Source organism: Melospiza melodia, chromosome 4 (genome assembly GCF_035770615.1).
Source record: "Melospiza melodia melodia isolate bMelMel2 chromosome 4, bMelMel2.pri, whole genome shotgun sequence".
Classification (NCBI taxonomy): Eukaryota; Metazoa; Chordata; class Aves; order Passeriformes; family Passerellidae; genus Melospiza; species Melospiza melodia.
In genome coordinates this window covers 68,619,478-68,640,556 of record NC_086197.1, presented here as the reverse complement: position 1 = coordinate 68,640,556, position 21,079 = coordinate 68,619,478, and the positions used below count along the sequence as shown (strand labels likewise).

The window sequence follows — 21,079 nt, the reverse complement described above, 5'->3', positions numbered from 1 at the left end:
CAGCTTGGTACCTAAGGAAATTCCTGGAACTAGTCCTGAGTTCTTTCCTGAGGGGCCAGGGGCTGAATCAAATGTCAGCTCTAGTATCACATATGCTGGGCTCTGCAGTCCTGGTGTGCAGTATCTTGGCTGATGGAGCATACAATTCCACTTGGCTTAACTTGCTCTGCAAAGGGGTAACATCATATCAGTTTGTGGGTTTTGTCAGCCAGGAGTATACACTGGGGCCCTACTGACTCAAAGGAACTTTACTAGGAAGTTGTCCCTCACCAGTGAGATCTCCAGGTAGGGTACAGGTATCACAGCAAACTCAGGCTGAGTTGTGATGTCAGAAGGCTGAATGCAAGATCATAGAGTGGGTTGGGTTGGAAGGGGCTTTAAAGACCCTCTAATTTTAACTCCTTGCCATGGGCAGGGATACCTTCCACTATACCATGTTGCTCAAAACTCCATCCAACCTGGCTTTGAGTAATTTCCAGGATCCTCTTGAGTTGCACTGGTGGGCAACTGGACATGGAAATGCCATTATTTCATTTCAAATAGATTCTCTTTCTTAGACACAAACCTTACAGCAGAACAATGCAGTCAGTAATATGCTTTACAGAGTTATTTGGTGTAACCTAGCTCTGTTTACCCAGGTCTGTAAAATATCTTCAGGCCATCTGAGAGCAAGATGCAGTAGAAAGAGGGGGTAAAGCCCTACAATTTTAACAAATACACTTTTTGCCAACCTATTACACATGTGCTCACAGAGAAATCTGTTATTCCACCAGTACAGTAGTTTTACATGTAGTTATTTCAGAATGAACTCTAATCATTGCTGCATGGATATATTTTTATATTTGTGCAAATGAGTGAAATGTTCACAGAAATCATACATGCACAATTCCAAAAGTTCATGCCTGTAAATCCTATGATGCTAATGGTTGTCGCTATGTCTCTATTGTAGTTGCTGGGGTTGTTCTAAACCCTGAAAAGAATATGAATAATTCAATCATAAATTTGCAATGAAATTGAATTTTTTTGCTGCAGTCCAGCTCTCAGTAAATCAACAGTGCAGTTACAGACTTCTCTTTTTTTGTTTTTGTCTTTTTGGGGATTTGTTTTGTTTTTGTTTTGTTGTTTGGGGTGAGGGGGGTTTGTTGGGGTTTTTTAAAAGTGTATTAATGAAAAAACTAGGCTCTTAAACTACTGCCTCTGGCATCAGTTGCTCAAACATAGCTGTGTTGCACTTTTTAGCAACCAAATTAATTCCACATGAAGAGAAGAGCTATTCACTCTTTTCCTTTTTCAAACTTTGCAGACGTCTTGCAGGAAATGGCTTGACATACATTCCTAAGGGAGCGTTTGCTGGCCTTTTCAGTCTTAAAGTGCTGTAAGTAAACTGTGTGTTGTTTGATATATTTCTGATTTCCTAAATGCTCTAGGGAACTAATTAACCAGTGAAGTTTTGATCAAGTAAATTACATATTTTGATCAGCTCATTTTCAACAAGTCAATTGAAGATACATATGAACATCATTAAATCTTTTTCACATAGAAAGTATCCTAAACAAAAGTTGGAAAACATTAATAGCCTTCTAAAAACAACTTGCTCATCAAGTTGTAGATGTCTCTGTACAATATCAAAGGTAAAAATTGATTCAGTTAATAGTTTCTTTGATTATCTCAAAAGTCCTGATTTGAGCTGAATTTTTCATCATCACAAAAATCTGGGGGTTTCCTTTTCTTGAGAGACATGGCGGGGAAAACGTTATTGTATACAACACAATGTAATTTAAAACAGTTCACATTTCATATATTTTTCTTTGCATTGTAATGACTATTATATAAATTATTAAAAATATTACAATATTATATCATTTGGAGTAATAAGGCAGTACATGCAGTTACTAAAACTACTAGGAGGCTCCATCTCACAGTGTTTACACTAGAGGGGATCTTTGCCCGTGTAAAGTTCACAGAAACTGTATTATTAGCAAGAACACCAGCCTCTTTAGCAGTGTCAAGCCCGGCCTGGTGCTACTGTACAAATCTCTACTGAAAAAACACTTAGCAGGAAAAGAAGTATGAAGAGATTCCTGCTCCACCTACTTCTAAGTTGGCAAGCTCTAGTTCTTATTGGCCTAAGCAGATTTAGGCCTGCCAGAAATTATTTCATTTACAATGTCCCATTGAATATGCCTCCTTTTGAAGGCAGCATGTACTACTTTGGACTTATCCACATAGAATATTTATATATGTAGGAGTTGGTCCAAACAAGGGTGTTAGGTAGTATGAATGAAACCATATTCAAAAGAAGGAATATTCTTTAGGAGTGGAAAGTGATTTTTCAATCTTTGCAAGGTAAATGATGTGATATTTGAGAAAAAAGATTTGTCAAGTCATTGCTAGCAACCTTTGGTTTGGGAAAATTTATTTAAGTGAAAAAAAATTAGCAGTTTAATTATAGAGATAAAATTTTATTCAAACTAAATCATAAATGTCTCACACAGTTAAGAGTTGATTTGCCATGGTTGCATTTTCCTGAATAAGGATTTCAAGAGTCAGTCCTCCACAGCTTTATCAGAATGGAATCACTTCAGAAGGGGAACAATATCAGTGCATGAGAATGAAAATTTCAGAATCACTGGAGGCAAGTAGGAAGTTACAAGCCCTACTGAAAGCAAATCAGATTTATTCTTTTAGCTTCCTTAGCTGCTTTGAAAATCCTGCTCAGTGCTGATGTCTAGCTGTTAACAAAGCTAATATGCTGTGGGTATTTGTTTGCCTTGAAGAGAGCAGGCCTTTGACAGGGGCAGGGGAATGAACTGTTTGTATGACTTTCTTTGTAATCTTGAAATAAGACCAGTACAATGAAGGTAAGCTTGGAAGGAAATTTGCAGTAGAAAGAAATGATCTTTACTGTGTTGATTGTGGCTTTTGTGCTACTCCCAATGCAGGATGCTGCAGAACAACCAGCTACGGCAGGTTCCTACCGAGGCGCTCCAGAACCTGCGCAGCCTGCAGTCCCTGTGAGTATCCCTGGGGAATCAATTTCCAACCTTGCATGAGCAGTAATATACAATTACCCAATAATTATCTGTTAATATTGCTTTGTAATGCGCTGAATCAACTTTTTCTTTTAATTCTCTTTGAGCTGCTATTCAAGAGAATTGTACTGTCAATTAAACATCAAAAGCAATTGATTTCAATCCAGTAATTTCATTACACTGGCAGCCTCTTTGCAGCATTATAGACTGGTTCAACATCTGAGAAGACACTCATTGGCTTGCAATGCTTTCTGTCAAAAACATGACTTCTTGTTAGTATTCTTTACCAGGGGAGAGAAGGAATCCCAAATTACTCCCTTCTTTTTTTTCATTTGGTGTAATTTTTTTTTAAGCACTATGGAAAACGCTAATAACTCATGAAACAAAATGTACTAGAGGATACTTAATTATATTCTGTGCTTCAGGCAGGCCTCTGTATTTATAGCTCTTGACTGTCCATGCTGACTCAGTCCACAAGCTCCAGTTTTAACAGAACTACTGCCAGAAGTCCTGGACCAAGAGTGAAGTGCAGACCATTGGCTGCTTCGTGGTATGAATGAAATTATTTTGGTGTGCTTCTGCCGTATAAGAATGGTTGTATCAAGTTGAGCTAAAAGCTGACCTAGCCCAGCATCCAGCCTGCAATAACAGGTGCCCCAAAGGAAAACAGGAAGGTCCAGCAAAGAGTACAATACTGCTTTGGTAAACTGTTCCAGCAGCCAGAGATTTGCACTCAGGGACTCACTGAGTCTGTTGTGGCTTTGATAGATAAAGGGTTTTCTTCTATGGGTTTGTACAATTGTAGTTTGAGCCAGTGAAACACTCATGATTTTTTGTGTCTGCATGTCTGCTGATGAGCTAGCATGGTGAGGTACCTTCTGATATGTACTTGGAACTTTTCACCACATTTGATGTTCTCTGCAGCATCAGGAGAAGGTGGAAACAGCAGTTTGGTATTCATGTACACCACATTTATATACCTCTCTTGTATCTCTATTAGTCAATTTTTCAGATGCAATCTGTTAGGATTGTCTGTCATGTGGAAGCTTTTCCATTCCTCTGTCATCCTTGTCGTGTTGCTGAACTCTTTTTCAGTTCTCATGTATTTGATCTGAGATGAGTGAAGGAGAGATAAGCCCTGTACAGAATGTTTAAAGAGCTTGGCCCCATGGGTTTATAGAGGGCAAATATTGATGAGTTTTTGCTTGCTTTCCTACTAATTCAAAACTTTGTTTTGTGTATTTTTTTTAACCTTTACTGAATGCTAAGCTGTTATTTTCATTCTTATTGCAACTGCAGGACTTCTTTCTAGCATGTTAGTAGCTACTCAAGAACTTGTCCTGTAAAGTTGGAATTGCCTTTTCCCTCAGCACCGCTCTTGACACCTGTCCATACTGGACTTCATCTGCCATGTTCCTGTTCATGCACTTGGGCATCAAGAGTTTCTTCTGCTGCATTTGCACTTCATTTTTTAAAACCACTAAGATGTTTTTGCTATCTAAACAGAGGATGCAGTAAATTGAGTCAGTTACTGAACTATCCACAAAATTGTATTGTCACCTGATACAAAAATAAATCACAAAATTTTCTAAAGAAGCTACTGATTTTGAATCTGCAGCATGACATATCTAGACGATTGAAAACAGAAAAGCATTTCTTTGCTCAGAGGAAAATGTCAAATTACTCTTCTCTATGCTTTAGCTGACCACCTTATATTGTCACGGAATTATTTTCAAATAAAACTATTTTCCTAAAATGTTACAAGATCCAAATAGAGAATTCAATCTGGAAGTTCAAATAGCTTTCACAAGAAATGTTGCTACATTGTGCACTGATCACCAACATCACAAGTCAAAGCAAGTCAAAGTCTGACATTGGCAGGGATAGAATGAGCATCTGTACCAATCTGGTTAGAGTTAAGATGTGTTGGTTGAGAAATGTGCTATGTTGAACAAACTATTTTTTTTTTTTTTTTTGTGTAGGTAAAGAAGTTCCACCAGAAGGTTAATATATTTTATATACATATTGTTCAACCAAAATCTGAAGATCAAAATTAATGAAATTAGTTTTTTTACAAAAAAATCATGTCATCTGTGTATAACTTAGCACTACACCGACACACATTATACTGTAATAGCTCCCATGTTCTTATGCCTGTCTTGAACTACATTTGCCTCCTTAATAAACAAAGCATTTGTTAAGGTTTCTAAAGGTGAAACAGCCCTAAGAATTAATTATCTTATAATTGTTATTTGGTCAGTGCTTTTTTTCTTTATTGACCAGACACAGACAGAAATATCTCAGCCATATACTTTTGAGGTTACAGTTCTTTCCTTTGATCTTTGAAAAAGCCATGAGAAAATGCTGGTCTAGTGACTATATTAGGTTTTGTTTCTGCTAAACAAACAAAAAAATCTTGCTGAGATCACATCACTCTATACACATTCTGGACCAAAACATGATAAGCCAAGCCAACAAGAGTTCCTTTGTTGCTCTGAAAGAGATTGTTGAATTTTCAGTACACTTGCTAAACAAAATGACAGTCTCACTCAGGCTTTGTTGCAGATATTTTTTTCCTTGGGTGAAGAAGTTGAAGAAGTAAACTGGAATTTGTGCAGTCTATTTAAAGGACTGAATCAAACAGAGGGAGAAAAGGAATGGTCAGTAGAAACTTTTAGACAGCTGCCTAGCAGACCCAAGATGGAATGATAGGGGTTTGTACAGAAAAACTACTATCACCTGAAAAACGATCACTAGCAAAAGAGACCTCTTTGAGGAAAAGAAAACTATTATTCTTTTGTTTGCTTAAAAGGGGTTGTGCCTGCCAGATAAAGGTGTGCACAGATTCAGTGTCTTGTTTCATATAGTCTAGGAATTTTCTGTTCACAAGGTTGTTTTGCATTGGTTTCTGATTTACAATAGGAATTATTTCTTGAAGCCTTTGAAATAGCAGGAGTCTTTTCAAGAGTGTAATTAAGAGGTTAAAAGCCTTCTCAAGAGCAGTTTCTATAAGATAACAACTTCTTCTCTTTATTATGTTTAGGTCTGCAGGTGGCATGATTTTTCAAAGCCTCACTAACCCTTTGCTTTAGTTAGCATATATGTGGGGGGGGAAAATAGCCAGTGTTGGGACTCAAATATCTTCCTTTTGTGGTTTTTCCTCAAGAAAGGCAGTCATGCAAAGGGGCAAACCATAGTAACTGCCTTGATACCTTAATAAATGTGAAGAGGATTATGTTAAAATCCTTTTTATAGAAGTATCCATGTTTAATTGTGCATGTGTGCACAATATGTACATATGCACACACTAATATTCCACATTCACTCATAATGCAAATTTGTCACAAATTTTTGCATCCAGGGTATTTCTGGATGGTATCCTCTCCCTGTTATCCAGTTACAGCCTAAAAAATGACAGTATAGGTGTCAATATTGATAGAACCATTAGTTGATGTTGAATCACCTGTGCTACGGAGAATAAGAGCTGATGTGTTGCAGGAACAAGCAACAATTTCTTCCACTTTATTGTCCAAGTTGCATTGCCAGAATGTAGAATGATAATACAAGTTTGAGTGACAAAATTTCATAAATTTCTTAAGGCCTGACTTACCTCTAGAACAGATCACTCTTATTCAGACAGCCGATATTACTCAATAATTACTATAAAATGAGAAATAGGCACAAAAGTTAACCCAAAACATGTAAGGTTTGTGAATTTCACCTTTGACAAGAAAAATCCATGAGAAAACCTAAATAAATTATTGACAATTTTTTTCTGTCACTGAAGCAAAAAAATAAGATTGAAACAATATTAAAATATTCTCTAGTTTTATAAAAGTCTTTGTAGTTCAGTAGTCAAAACCAGCGATGTGCTGCTTTGGTTAATAAATGAGTTCAGCTACCAGAGCTTGGGCAATGTTTGCATAGGACTCTGGTTCCCTGTGTGGCAGGAGGATCAAGGAAGTAATGAGTACATGCTGATTTTGAGACGTAGTTTTGAGCAGAAGGGTTTCTGTATTATTAGATAGTCCATAATTTTTCCTCAGAAATCTAGTGTGAACACAAATTATACTGGTTGCTGGTCCTAACAATTGAAATGGCATTTATTTTATGCCAAGCACAACAGAGTGTGCAGTTACCTTGATTGAAAGGGAGGAACACACAACCACTGATGTGTCACAACTTAGTACATGGCAGCAGGGTTCAAAGAGTCACTTGAATGCTCTCATCTCTATTAGTCACCTTGAGCAAATTTATTTCTTTAGAACAGACTATAAGAAGGAAATCTCCTCATTTTGTGTTTCACACATCATCAATATCTCCATTCTGTGTTTAAATCAAGAAAACTTTTAGTGATTTTTAATATATATGTATAGTTCAATAACTTCTCACATATGTATATTGATGTGTTTTTCAAGTGTCATTTTTAATTAGCAGCTTATTTTCAAACTTTTTTTCATTTAATGCAGGTATTTGTTTAAATAGGTATCTTTGTTTCTCTAGTACAATCACCTTATTTTTAATTTCACCCTTTATATAATGGAATTTACATATAATTTCAGTATGTTTGAAAAAGCATGGCATGGTCAAAACTGGCAATGACATATCATTAATATTTTTTTACTTTTTTCCTAAATATGTTAATATTTGATTTTTCCCAAATATGTTAATCTTTGATATTACTAGCCACTTGAAAAGCTGCAGATCTTCATTTTCAAATGTTCCCACATAAAGGAGGAAAGGGTAATTGTCATTGCATATGGAAAAGCTTTTGCTATTCTTTTATTTGGATTATTGTAACACAACCCTTTGCAGTGAATACTATAGATGAAACTTCCATTCTATTTATTTTCTTGTTTAGATATCATTGTTAATGATGTCTAAACAGCTCTAACTGCTGCATTATCAGACACACAAATAGTCAAAATTAAGAACAGGTCGGGTGCTATCTCACTGCCCATGCCACACCAGTCATGCAGAACATTTCAAAGCAGTATTATTTACTGTATCACTTACTCTCATTCCTGTGACATTTAAAGGACTTTTGCTTTGATAGTGGAAAATAGGGCAGAATAGCATACAAAGCACTTTAAACAGTTGACAGATGGAAAAAATAAATCATCTTTTCTCCCTTAACAACCTGCAAAGCTACAATTTAGTGAAGTAAAGTGATTCGACTTTACAAGTAACAGCAAAGTAGTGTCAATGAAATTTTTTAGCATTTTCCAACATAATTTGTAGATTTCTTATATTTTATTTATTGGGTATTTCGGCATTTATAGACCAACTGATGCTGACACTAAGTTTGATGCAAAATATTATCTAGAATTCATCTCAGATGTTCTCAGTAGTTGCCTGTCTGGAACAGGTCAGCAAATGGATTTTTCAATGTCCCCCTACTCTCCCAAATATTTGACATTTCAAGAGAAGTTTCCATGCCTAGCCTGAAAAAGCACTGGAAGACTTTGAGGGCACATAGTTCTGCAACACTTCCAGTTCAGCCTTAAAATTAAAACTCAGCACTTTTTTCCCCCAGAAATGTTAAATTTGAACAATTATTTTCCACTTTGATGCATCTGTTAATAATCCTGCTTTTTAATTGAAAGACCAAACAACTGTGATGAAGCTACATTCTCTCACAAGAACTGTTTTCATGAAAAGACAGGAGCCTTAGTTGTGGTTTGCCATGTCACACCCCATAATAATGAAGTCTGCAGAAGGTATTATCCTTCTCAAGAAAGCTGGTACCTCAACGGGTACCCACAAACTCCCAGAGGAGGAATTTCCCACATTTGAAATTGAGGTTGTTTGTACCCATGCAGATGTCTACACATACACAAAGATGTCTCAAAATTCGCTGTTGCAGTCTCCTTGGGTTATTGCACACCTTCACCATCTGTCTGCTGCAGTCCCAGGCAGTGGGCAACAGAAGAGGGACTGAAACACCAAGCAGTAGTAGAGTATCAGACCACTCCTCTCAGTCACAGACATTTTTCTGGACTGATAACCAAGGAGAGGAAGGTAGAGGTGCAAGGTTACCTAAAATGCATTTGCTACTGGTTTTTTTTAATGTGCAGCCTCTAACTCAACCAGTCAGTTGCTTTCAAAGTGAGGTGCAAAGAGACTGTATCAGCAGTTCCAGGCCAGCTGGTGATGTATTCTTTCATCCAATAGGAGCCACCAGGCATCTGACTCTTTCCTGTCTTATGAGTAATCTCAAAAGAGTGGAGATTTATCACATCTCTAAGACAGACAAATTTCTCAACCTCAGAACTGCTAGCCAGAACTCATCCTGCATGGCTGAAGCCCGCCAGGGTATGTGGGAGACAAGAGGCTGCTGTTGGAGTGTTTGGCAGCACAGGGGCTTAGAGCAGGTTTCCAGTCAGGTCCTGGGGTCATGCAGTGGCCACTGTGGTAATCACAAGCAGGGCAGGCAGTGCTTCAGAGCACTCCCAGGCTCTGGCTGTGGCCCCCTGCCCAGCTGCACTCTTAACAGAGTCCTTGGCATGCTTTTGACCCATGCCAAAGAACATTCCCCTGAACTGGGGAATGTATTCCTGGGGTTCATCTGGTAGATCACTTGCCCCTGGGACTGTCCTCAACAGGTGACAGCTTGCTTGGGAGGCTAGGAAAGGTCACTTCGAGCCATTTGGCTGAGGACTTGAGGGTGCTCCCAGACACATCAAACATGTCTGTCTGTCTGTGGGGTCATGATCTGAGTCTGTAGCCAGGTTCCTGGGATAACCCAACAGCTGCTAGCCCCCACTTTTCCTCAGTTGTGGGGACTGAAAGTACCCAGTATCAGAGCCAAGGTTTTTATCTTTGTATAAACGTAGCAATGCAGTTGGCCTCTGGTCTGTATGCAGCAAGACAGCATCCATCATCTTGAATGCAGGTTTACCAACACCCCTGAGCAGCACATCTGAATGTGAAGTGAAACACTATGGATTGAGAAACTCCCAGGGCTGCAGCAACCTCCTCATGTAAGGCTGAGCGGTGGGACAGAAACAAATGCTCCTAAACTGTGACTTGTTATTTGTCCATTTTGGTCTTCTTGTTGCCATGCAGGGTTCTTTGTATCAGTCCTGTAAAACTGAGATATGAGAACTGCTGGACTGTTGTGTTGTAATTAAGCTTTTTACAATAGTCCTAGCATTTTCCCCTGTGGACCAAAGGGGATATCCTGCTTAAAAGATCAGGTTTGAAAAACATGGCTCACAACAGCCAGCTCTATTTTTATTACATCCACTTTTCAAAGCTAGTTTAGATGTCACTTGCCATTACCTAAGTGGTACTTTAGTCAATCCTGTGAACAAACCCCTGAGAGAGTCTGTGTTCCAACACACTAACAAAGATGGTGGGCTGCAAGTGACCCTCTCCTGGCCTTTGTGCCCTCCCCAGACAGGCCCTGTCCATCACTGCTCCATACTTCATGGAGAAACTTAAGGCTCCCTGCATTACAGAGCTGAGTCAGGAGAAGAGGAAGGTGATGCAAGAGGGACAAGTGCCACCTTCTTTAATCTACCATGACCAACATCAGTTTCCTGTGCTCCCACTTCTCTGCCTCCCCTACCTCTTAGGTACAGTCCCTTTTCCTTTGGTCTTACCTCTCCTACTTTAAACTTAAACATCAAAAGAAGCACTTTATCCTTGACTTCTTTGTGGCTTCCCTCTTCTGCAGACCTTTCATTGTGTTCTGGCCCTCATCCATTCAAAATGAGGCAATCCATGTAATAGCTGTTCATTTCAGAGGGAAAAATGGCTTGGGAGAAATCTCCTTCCTGATCTCCTATCTAGCATTTGATTTAAACCTAAATGAATAAGCAAGGCACTCCAACAAGATATTGAGGAATTTCTTGGTTGTGGAATATACCCAGGTTGTAGCTGTTTTTGAGAAAAGATACAGAAAATGAGGGAAAAATATATATTCCCTTAGAAACCTACCACTTCTATGAAACTTTGCATCCATTCATATTAAATTGATTAAGAAATGCCAATCAAGTCTTTTTCAAACAACTGCCTTTGTCTGTACCAGTAAATGAGGTTTTCATTTTACATGGACAATATCTTTTCATAATTTGTGAGCATGGTTGCAGAATTCACAGTGTGTCACAGGAAACACTAGTGGGTTACAGTCCACATATCTCAGGCTTTTGCTTTGAAGGGTTTAGACATTTTAAGTGAGCTCATGGTGAATTTCATAGTGGCTGCTTTATTTACATGCTGCCTATCAGAAGAGATCAAGTATTTCTGTTTCCCTAAATTAGCTCTCTCTGGAATATAATAGCAGCTTTCAAACTCACCACATGTTATCTACATATATTTTTCAGTTATAAATAGGGTCATGTTTGTGAGTTAATGGGTTTAGTTCTGAAAGTGCCAAAACTTTGATCAACACATGTAAAACAATTGGCTGAAAAGGGTGATTTTGATCAGTCCTTTATACATCAATGTGCATTACCTACAGTATGACAGGAAACATAACCACTACTGAAACCTTTTAATATCTGCAAGAGGGAAAACGGTGCTTGGAAATTTAAAAAAGATTAGATAACGAAAGAGCACTTGAGGCAGTACTTCTTATAAGTACTTGCAGGATATGTAACCCAGTTACAGAACCTGAAGCACAAATCATTGCAGCTTTTTTGTTTCTTCCAAGCTTTATTTAAACAATAATTCAACTATCTGGAATTTCATTTACAGTACAGCAGTTCTGTTTTTCTTTCTGTTCTGTGGGTTTTATTTACATAGCCAGTGGTGGGTTTATATTTGGAAACTTCAGCTATTAAAAAAAAAGTCTGTTCCTTGATTTGCTACAAAATATTGGTAAGATAAAAATCCTGGTCTCACTGACGACAGCAGAAGTATTGCCATTTCAGCCACAGGGTCACATACAAACAAGTAACTGTTGGCTTCTCCACACAGCCAGCCATGCTGGGAGTGACTCCCATGGAGTGAGCAGGGACACCAGGGCTGCCCAGGCAGCCTTCCTATTGAACACTGAGATGTTAACTGCAACACTGCAGCACATGGAGTTTGAATAAAGCCTCCATTCTTTAATCAGGGAAACTGTCAAACTAAGGCAACTGTAACTTCTTAGTTTACATACCAACATCACCCAGGGAAGAAATTTACTTCTGACTGAACACAAAGAAATCTCATCTACTCATTCAAATTATACCTTATTTGAAAACACAGGCATAACATGGTGTTGCCTGAGGAAAGGAGGAAGAAAAACATGAGTATTTCTAAACATTTCCAGCCTTACCCATTTGTTGACAGACCACTGAGTTATTTTGGAAGCTCTGTCTCTGCTGCCTGACATGTCAGTTATTATATTGAAAATTTAATTGTACAAGGGCTTTGACACTGAACCTTATAAATTTGTTCCAACTGACCTTGTCTCAGTTATTTGCCAGCCTGGCACGGAGCCTTAGCAGTCATTATTTGTTCTCATGAAGTAGGTAGGGCCAGCATGGAACAGGAGATAGAATGGACCTGACATTTTACATGACTGTAAATGAGGAAGCAGCTTTAAATAAAGAGATTAGTATGCCCACCACAAAGAGTATTGCATTTCTCTCAAAGAGACCAAATTTAGGTTGTACAGAATTACTTCTTTGTACCCCAGGTGTGGCTGTTTGTCTGTACTATTTTCAAACATCTATTTAAAGTTATTTCTGTTTTACGATTCACTTAATTACTCTTCTCTAAACATTTCATGAAAATTTTTAGAGCACAGCTTTCATGTTATGGAAAAGGTAAAGTCACTGCAATACATTAAAAGTAGAAAAAGTTTATCAGGGCCCACATCCCCAGCTGGGTGTTTCACAAATTTTCAGAAATCTGTAGTGCACTTTTAAATCTTTCCCTGAAAGATTCACAATGAAAAAGCAAAACACAGCAAAAACAAAAGCCGGTGAATAGATGACGTTGTATTTGCAGCACCACATCTGAAAAGGTTTGCTAGCTTTAATCCTTAATTACACAAGTGTAAGAACAAAGCATCACCTGCAGACTCTGCAGAACTACAAGGTGCAGTTGAGCTCCCTCTGTTGGCTCTGCAGCAGCTGAAGTGCATTTAGCAACTACTTTTTCAACACAAATACATCACATTGGCAATACGAATCTCTAGGTAAAAAAACATTATGCTGCTACTAAAAAAATGTGAACTTCAGTTCTCATTAGAATTATTAGGATAAAAAATATTTGCAGTGAAACAGGCTCCCAAGGGAAGTGTTCACAGCAGCAAGGCTAACAGAGTTCAAGAAGTGTTTGGACAATGCTCTTGGACACATGATGGGACTCTTGAGGAGGGTCCTGTGCAGGGCCATGAGTGGGACTCAATGATCCTTGTGGGTCCCTTCGGACACAGCTCATTCTGTGATTCTATAACTCCGTAATATTAAAGGAAAGGTAAAGCAGGAACCTCCAGAGACTCAGAAGTGAGTTCTGTTTATGGGTTTTGGAATGGGTGTTTAGCATTTGGAAATCCAAAACATCTTGCAGATCGGTGATTTGTAGATTCTGGAAGAGAGTCTCTGGATGATTTTCGTGCGCTTTTTTGTTCTATGGTTTCAAACAATTGGAAAAGGAAACAAAGTCATACCCGGTCTTTAGAGAGACTCTGCTCAAAAATGATCAGTGTGTGCTCTCAGTGAGTTGATTGCTCCAAAGGAGAGCTGTTGTCTCTGCAGAGCCAGATGACAAGCAGACATTTAAACATGATTTTAGATCTCAAGGATGAGGCTGCAAGCAAGATGGGAATGTAGAATCTCCAGAAAATGAAAACTGGAAGTGGCAATCCATGCCCATCCTTTGGGGTTTTGTTCATGGTAACAACTTATTATAGCTGTTGTGCAAAGACACTTTTCTTTTCTTGAAGTCAATTTTCTCTGTTTCTTCTTCTCCTAGGCGTCTGGATGCCAACCACATCAACTATGTACCCCCCAACTGCTTCAATGGCTTGGTCTCCCTTAGACACCTGTGGCTAGATGATAATTCCTTGACAGAAATTCCTGTCCAAGCTTTTAGAAGTTTACCAGCACTTCAGGCAATGACATTGGCACTGAATAAAATTCATTACATACCGGACTATGCCTTTGGAAACCTCTCCAGCTTGGTAGTTCTGTAAGCTTTATTGATTTCTTTTTATACACAGTGTCTTCTTGAAGGGCTGTGGCCTCTTGGAGAAACAGATGTTTTTTGCATCTTGGTACAGTTTGACTAGCATTTGCTAAACCACTTGTTTTGATCTAGCTTCAAAGTTTCCATCTCAATAAAATATTCAAAGGAATTAAAAATCACCCTATCTGGTCAGCAAAACAAACAGGAAGGGGCGCATTGTGTGTTGTCTAAGATTGAAAGAGAGAAGATTAGAAACAGGAAATGAACGGAAATCTTTCTGGGGAACTTGGAAAGAATGCCATCCAGTAGAAAAAATATGCATTTCCTGTCATAGAAAGTATATGTAGTTGTGTATTCGGTTACATTTGCATACCGGTTCCACTAACTGAAACATGCACGGCTGGCACCAAAATCGGGAAGGCGTAATATGAATCACGGTTTCAGCTTCTTACCTTCTGGGAATGTACCAAATGGAAAAAATCTAGACTGGCTGGAGAAACTTAATGGAGAAGTAATTTCAGGATGCTTTGGAAAACATTAACATTATTAAAGAGAGAATTATATAATCAAGCTATAGAGGCTGTCAGAAACCATGTAAGACACTTAGCATGTGGTAGCATACTCTAGCCCCAGTGTAAGCATTGAACCTGGCACACATCAGGGTTCTTCATTGGCAGCTATAGTCACTATCTCTGCCTCCATGGGGCCCCAAAATTGGGGATAAACACCTGACTTGTGCTGCAAAGCCTTCGCCTTCTCTTTACATTAAGCATCAATCCCTTTCAAGTTAAAGAATGGATGGACTTGTGATTGATTGACCTTCTAAACTTATGTCAGCAATGGAAAAGACAAGAGGCTGTCTTGAACATTGTTCTCTAGACCCCTACCAGAAATGTAGTGGTAAGAGGACAGTTAAGAAATGCTGGAGAAAATAATTTCTTTTCATGCCATGCTTGCTTCTGCTCAGTTAGGTTTCCTTATTTAAGCTCTGCCTTGCTTATTTCTAATCAACTGGTCTTTGAAGTGGTTAATAATTGAATCATTTCTCACAACCTACAATAGCTGATCTTTTTGGCTCATCAAAATCTTTGTGTGTGGTTCTGCTTTCGTTGGGTTACTACCCTATACAGTGTGGCAAACTTTCTACACAGTGGAAAAGTGCATGGTCAATTGGAGCAAGTCAAAACCTTTATAATTAAAGATCCAAACATAATTGGAATTTGAAGATGCACTCTTCATGCTAACTAAAGCATTAAAGGTCAGAGTAGTCATTAAAAATATAGAGCTGATTGGGTTTCTTCCTAGAAAAGAAAAAACTCACAGAACATTTTTATTTTGCTGTCAGAATCCCTGCCTTTGATAGACAGGTAAACTCAATTTCTCTAGGTTCTGTAGAACATTCGGAGAGCCTCTGATCTTTAACAATATTTTCAGAATATAATTAAGGCCCTGGCAGCCACTCATTCACATCCTTTCTTTTCTCTTAGTGCCCTTCTCCCTTAGTTTCCCTCTACTACAGGGGTAGGATTTTGAGGATAAAATAAAAGGAACAATCTGAGGAAAAGGCATTCTTTTAAAATTAAATGACCTGAAGTGGCTACAAGTTGAATCTACTCACATTAATGAGCTTCACTCAGAGTGGTTTTTTTTCCATGTCACTCTGAAAGACAGAAATAGGTAGAACTCAGAGACTTGAGATGGGTGGCAGGGAGAAGGGATTAGAATTGGTTAAAAATATAAAAATTACTTTCAAGTGCTAAATATTTTAGGAAGTAGCTACTTATTTTTATAATTTCAAAGAAAGGCAAGTTACAGCACTTCTAAGATTACTTGGCTTACTCATTTAAGGGAAGCTACAACTTTTTGTGTTATTGCTTTGTGCCTTTTTGCATTCTGCAAGCCTAATGCCCCTTACCTGTCTGCTGTGTTATCCATCTCCTCAATGGCTGTTCTTTTGGGCCATACTCTCTAACACTCTCTGAATACAAATCTTTCAAATATACATCTCACACCCCACATACAGGTTTTCAGGCATGTTACCTAACTAATTAGCAATCATTGAGAATATGTCTATTCATTATGCAAACCCCAGCCTGGAACTACAGGATACAACACTTTTGAACAGTCTAGGTGGTTTTAAAACAGATCCCTTCTGTGAAACCGAATGGAGAGCTATTGGGAGAATGGGTGGTGGGCGGTAGAGGTGTCACCTATACATGCTCCTGCAAAAGCATGATTGCACATGATCAATGCATGCCTGAAAATAAGTTAATTTTGATTTAACTATCAAAATGTTTTGCTTTAGTCCACTGTGTGCAGTGTACTTTCCTGACTGTGTGCTTAATGTTCCCCTGCAGACATCTCCATAACAATAGAATCTATTCCCTGGGAAAGAAATGCTTTGATGGGCTCCACAGCCTAGAGACATTGTGAGTTGACCTCTTATTTGTTTCTTTTTTTTTTTTTTAGAGTGTTTTCATTAGTATTCTGAAAGAATAAAAATAGCCCAAAAGCCAAATGTGGGTTTTGGCTTGCCTAATCGCTACAGGATCTAAGTGATAGTTCACAATGACTCTGTGTAGTAAGTCCTATTTTTGACTATAAAATCAGTTTGCCTTTTTAATAAGCATTGTCAATTGATAAATTGTTTGAAAGACAGCTGAAAACTGTGCTGAGCATATAAAAAGGAATGACTATTCATGAACTTATGGTTGCCTAGTTTAGTACTATTTATTTGTCTTGTTCAATCAATAAAGCTAATAGTTAGATTGGAAATTGTCACAGTGAAAAGCTTTAACACTAAGAAACTATCTTACCACAGAGGAGAGTTATAAAATTAGATGGGTTTATTTTTTAATACCTGTAAAAAGCAAAAGTTCTAGGTAGTGAAATTATGCATGTGCTTTACAAGTGGGAGAAATGTTCCAATTGTATCCAAGTTTTCATCTTTAGAGAGCTCTGATAAAGAATAGCACTGGTAAAGACTGAAACTTCCTCAACTTTCCACTGTAATTCTGTTTAGATCAATTCAAAAATTTTTGAGCTTTCCAGTAAAAGCATAATCTACGTAAAATACCAAACAGGAATGCAGTGCTAATGGTTAGCAGAAATTATTTTACTACAGTTAGTCAAATACAGATGTTATCTGTTGGAGTCATCCAGACCCCAGAAATGCCACAGGGACAGTAAAACTTTGCATGTGCTTCTTCTCGCACCTGCTGCAGTCAGCTGCATCATTTTCAGTGATTTTGGATGTTATATCCAACCAGGACAGAGGTTAAAAACCCAGTTACGAGAAACAAATTGTTTTAGACATGGATATTGCTAGTCTAAAGGTGACTATTTGCTTTCCCATCCACAAACCTGTTTACTGCCCACTTTCATCTGTCATTGAGATTAGGAAGCAAGGAGGTTTGGGCTTCTTGGGGTTTTTTATCACCAGTTTGATTGCATTGATCCCTTGCCACTGAATTGCAGTTTTACAATTTGGACTTTTGGCCGCCTGTGAGTTGAGAGGAAGTCCCTTAGTGTAGCACCGGAAAGGGGGACGGGAAAGGAAGAGGGAAAATGTAATGGTTTGTTTTGTTTATTTAACTGATATTCACATGGCACTTGGTCACAAATGGGGAAAAACAGAACAATGGAATAAGTAATTGCAAACTCAGTCCCAGCCACCTGGCATGAGAGAGATGAAAACACAGAGGACAATCACAAACCCAGGAATCAATGTAGGTGCAGCCACTTCCCTGCAACAGGACAGTGTGGCACTTGCCTCAAGCACAGTAATTGCATAATGTACAGAGCAGCTCCCAGATAGTCTCAAGATAATCTGAAGAGATCTTGGTGTAAATGACGGACGCCAGCCTTAAGATCATTTGTTTGCATTGAGGCGTAGGTCTGGAAATCACATATCACTAGAGGGCAAAACCAAACCGTACATGCCTGTAATCTCTTTTTGTCAATAAGCAGGAGAGATTTACAAGCAGGAAGGAAAGCCTTGTTGAGTTCAGACAGCAGTTTCCTGCCTGCATTACTTCAGCCTGATACTATTTCAATTTCAATCTATTGTAAACTGTGGCTTGGGTTTTGCCTGCCTGTTTAAAAAGGCTTTTGCTCCAGTTTTTCAGACTGTTTTCCTCACAAAGTGTTGCCAGAGAGCATCACAGTAAACTGGCATATCTCAATTTTAGTTTCAGCCATCTCCTAAATGCTAAAGCATACATAGGTCATGCTGAGGGCAGAAGTAGGATTATAATCCATTCAGCCTACCAGAATAAAGTCTAATTACTGCTACAGCATGAGCATTTCTTAAAGCAGAGGTCACTATGGTAGCTACACTATCTTTTTTACAATTTGTGTGGTTAGAACTATTCTCTTGACTGTTATCAAGTCTTAAAATTAACAATACATCTATAAATATTTATAGAGAAATGTATTAGGCATGTAAAGTACAGATCAGCAAAACTGTTGAATATTATTTTGAAAGACTTTTTTTCCCTGTTAATGTAATGCTAAGGGTGGGCAATTTATAAAACAACAAATCCCTTAGTAGTACTTGAATTTACTTTCTTTTCTTATTACAGAGTAGCTAAAATGTAACTAAAAATAGAATGCTGATAAAAATAGGAACGATAATGTGCTCTAAATAGACTTTGTTGGAAAATATCCATACACTTTTGAGGATTTCCTGTCTTTTTACTGTATATATTTATTCAATGCATAAAGATGATAGTTCATTACAAATGCCAACAATATTATGTTATCTGTTATGCAGTGCATAACCAAAATAATAATATCTATTTCCACACAGAGATTTAAATTACAACAGTCTGGACGAGTTCCCCACAGCTATCAGGACACTAACAAACCTAAAAGAGCTGTAAGTACAGAGCTCATATTAGGAAGAAGGATGTTTTGTCTAGTATGTGATTTCTTTATTTCTTTTTTGAATGCTGGTGATTTTATCAGTAATTCTTTAAAACTGATATCCTAGGAAAAACTAATAAGCATGCCAACATACATAAAAAATAATTTTCAATGTTCAGTTTAGGCCATTCAAATTCTGACAACTTTTACTTTTATGTTACCTTGTGCAGTGGGTCTCTTCCAGGAAATTCCTTTCTGGAATACAGTAAACAACAAACATAATTAATTCACTTTTAATCCTTAACACAAGAGTTAGATTTTGCAAACTATCCAGTGTATTAGTCTTCTAGCTATGAAGGCATGACAACCTTATTAGTCCATCAAGTTTAATTAAATTTTACCAACTTCCCTCCCTCACCTCTATTAAATTAAAAGCAATTTATTTTCTATATATATAGTCATTTCTTTGTAATGTTGTGAATAAAACACTTTTGTATGCATTAGCATAGTTTGCATCAGGAAAATCAACAATGAAATTAAATTATTCAAATTTATTTTCAAAAACAGATGAATTATAAAAAACTGAAAGTAATTAAATTTTGTTCATACATCATACACACAATGTACACATTATTGCATATGCTCAGAACTCTTTTCTTTGACTTATTTACCATGTTAATGGTACTATCAGCATAGGTTTTTAGCAAAAATAAGTCATCACATACTAGTTGGACATGGTTTTACCCCTGCTGCGTCACAAACTGATCTAAAAGCCAACTTTAAGTAGCCACCTGAGATTTTTTTCCAGAGCAGGTACCTCCAGATGCTGTAGACTCCTGCTTAGCATCTCCAGTGTTGCCAGAATGCAGCTCTGCAAGAGGCAGCAGGGCTAGGAGTTTCCCAGCCCAAATGTTCTCAGCTGCTGTATATGCCATAAAATAATTGGTATGAAATCCAGTGACCTCAAAGGATTGCCTTTTTGATGACCTCTGGAGTCAGCAGCCAAAAATGGATAACTCAGTTTACACCAAATGCACCAGCAAACGGCCTGATGTGCCTGAGGTTGCTATGGCCCCCACAGGATTTCGCCTCTGGGTATCAACTATGTGCAAGAAACACTTGGGGTCTGAAATTGCAACCTGCCATGCCAAATGCAGCCCAGACATGAGACCATGTGGTTCTGTGCTTTGTGTGGCCCTAGGAGCTGGTCCTGTAAGGAGGGGATGTGTTCCACAGACCCTCGTGGGAGCGCAGCCCCACCGAGGCTCAGCTCCTTGCAGGGCCACCTTTGTAAGGCTGGTTCTGGCTGGGACCTCGTGTCTCTCTCACATTGTGTGCTGGAAACACAAACTGTGTCCTGTTTGTGCACAGCTAGTAGCAGATATTGCTCTGGGAGGTAGTCATGCCATTTCCTTGGGTTTTTTCTGCCATGCAAGGGATCCCATTCAAAACCAATCTGATTACTGGTTCTAGATGAGGTGCTCATTCTGCTTAGAGTATGCAAAGCAAGCAGGGATGTAAAGCCTTGCTCTGCAGCTCATCACCAGTAGCACAATGCCTAAACAGCTAAAACCAATAATGTGGGACCTGTTCAAGTAATGGCCAAGAGTGCTTGCCTCAGTGAACAATTGGAGGCTTAGTAATGCATAAATTTAAGCTGGGAAGCCTTCTTCATACCCGACTGAACTAATGGGAGTTTCCCACACAAATCATCATTGTTCTTTTGAAATCTTAGTTGTTCCTTTTGTTTTTCACAATGGAGAATTACTCATATGAATGAAATCCAGTAATTAATGATGAGACAAAGATTTGGCTCTCTATCCAGCAGGCACAATTGCATTTTGTTTGTGTCCACATTTAAAATATCTCAACAAAAAGGTGGTTGTGGGAGGATCGACATTACAATATTGTGTATAAAATAATTTCCTTTGTAAACTTGTGCCATCCAGCAAAAGAATGTTGAAGTTTAACAAGCACAGGGTGAAATATATTGTTATCTATTTAATTATTAATATCTAAATATTGATGTTCTTAGTTCATATACTTGTATATAT

The 21,079-nt window shown here is 38.2% G+C and overlaps 1 protein-coding gene across 1 annotated transcript in view; it reads left to right on the top strand.

The window, feature by feature from the left end:
* Window positions 1-21,079, top strand: part of LGR5 (leucine rich repeat containing G protein-coupled receptor 5) — a 91,456-nt gene that overhangs the window by 50,063 nt on the left and 20,314 nt on the right. Inside the window, exons 3-7 of the mRNA XM_063155054.1 lie at window positions 1,304-1,375; window positions 2,943-3,014; window positions 13,947-14,162; window positions 16,517-16,588; window positions 18,970-19,038. Coding sequence (XP_063011124.1) covers window positions 1,304-1,375; window positions 2,943-3,014; window positions 13,947-14,162; window positions 16,517-16,588; window positions 18,970-19,038 — 501 coding nt within the window. The remainder of the gene's footprint in view (window positions 1-1,303; window positions 1,376-2,942; window positions 3,015-13,946; window positions 14,163-16,516; window positions 16,589-18,969; window positions 19,039-21,079) is intronic.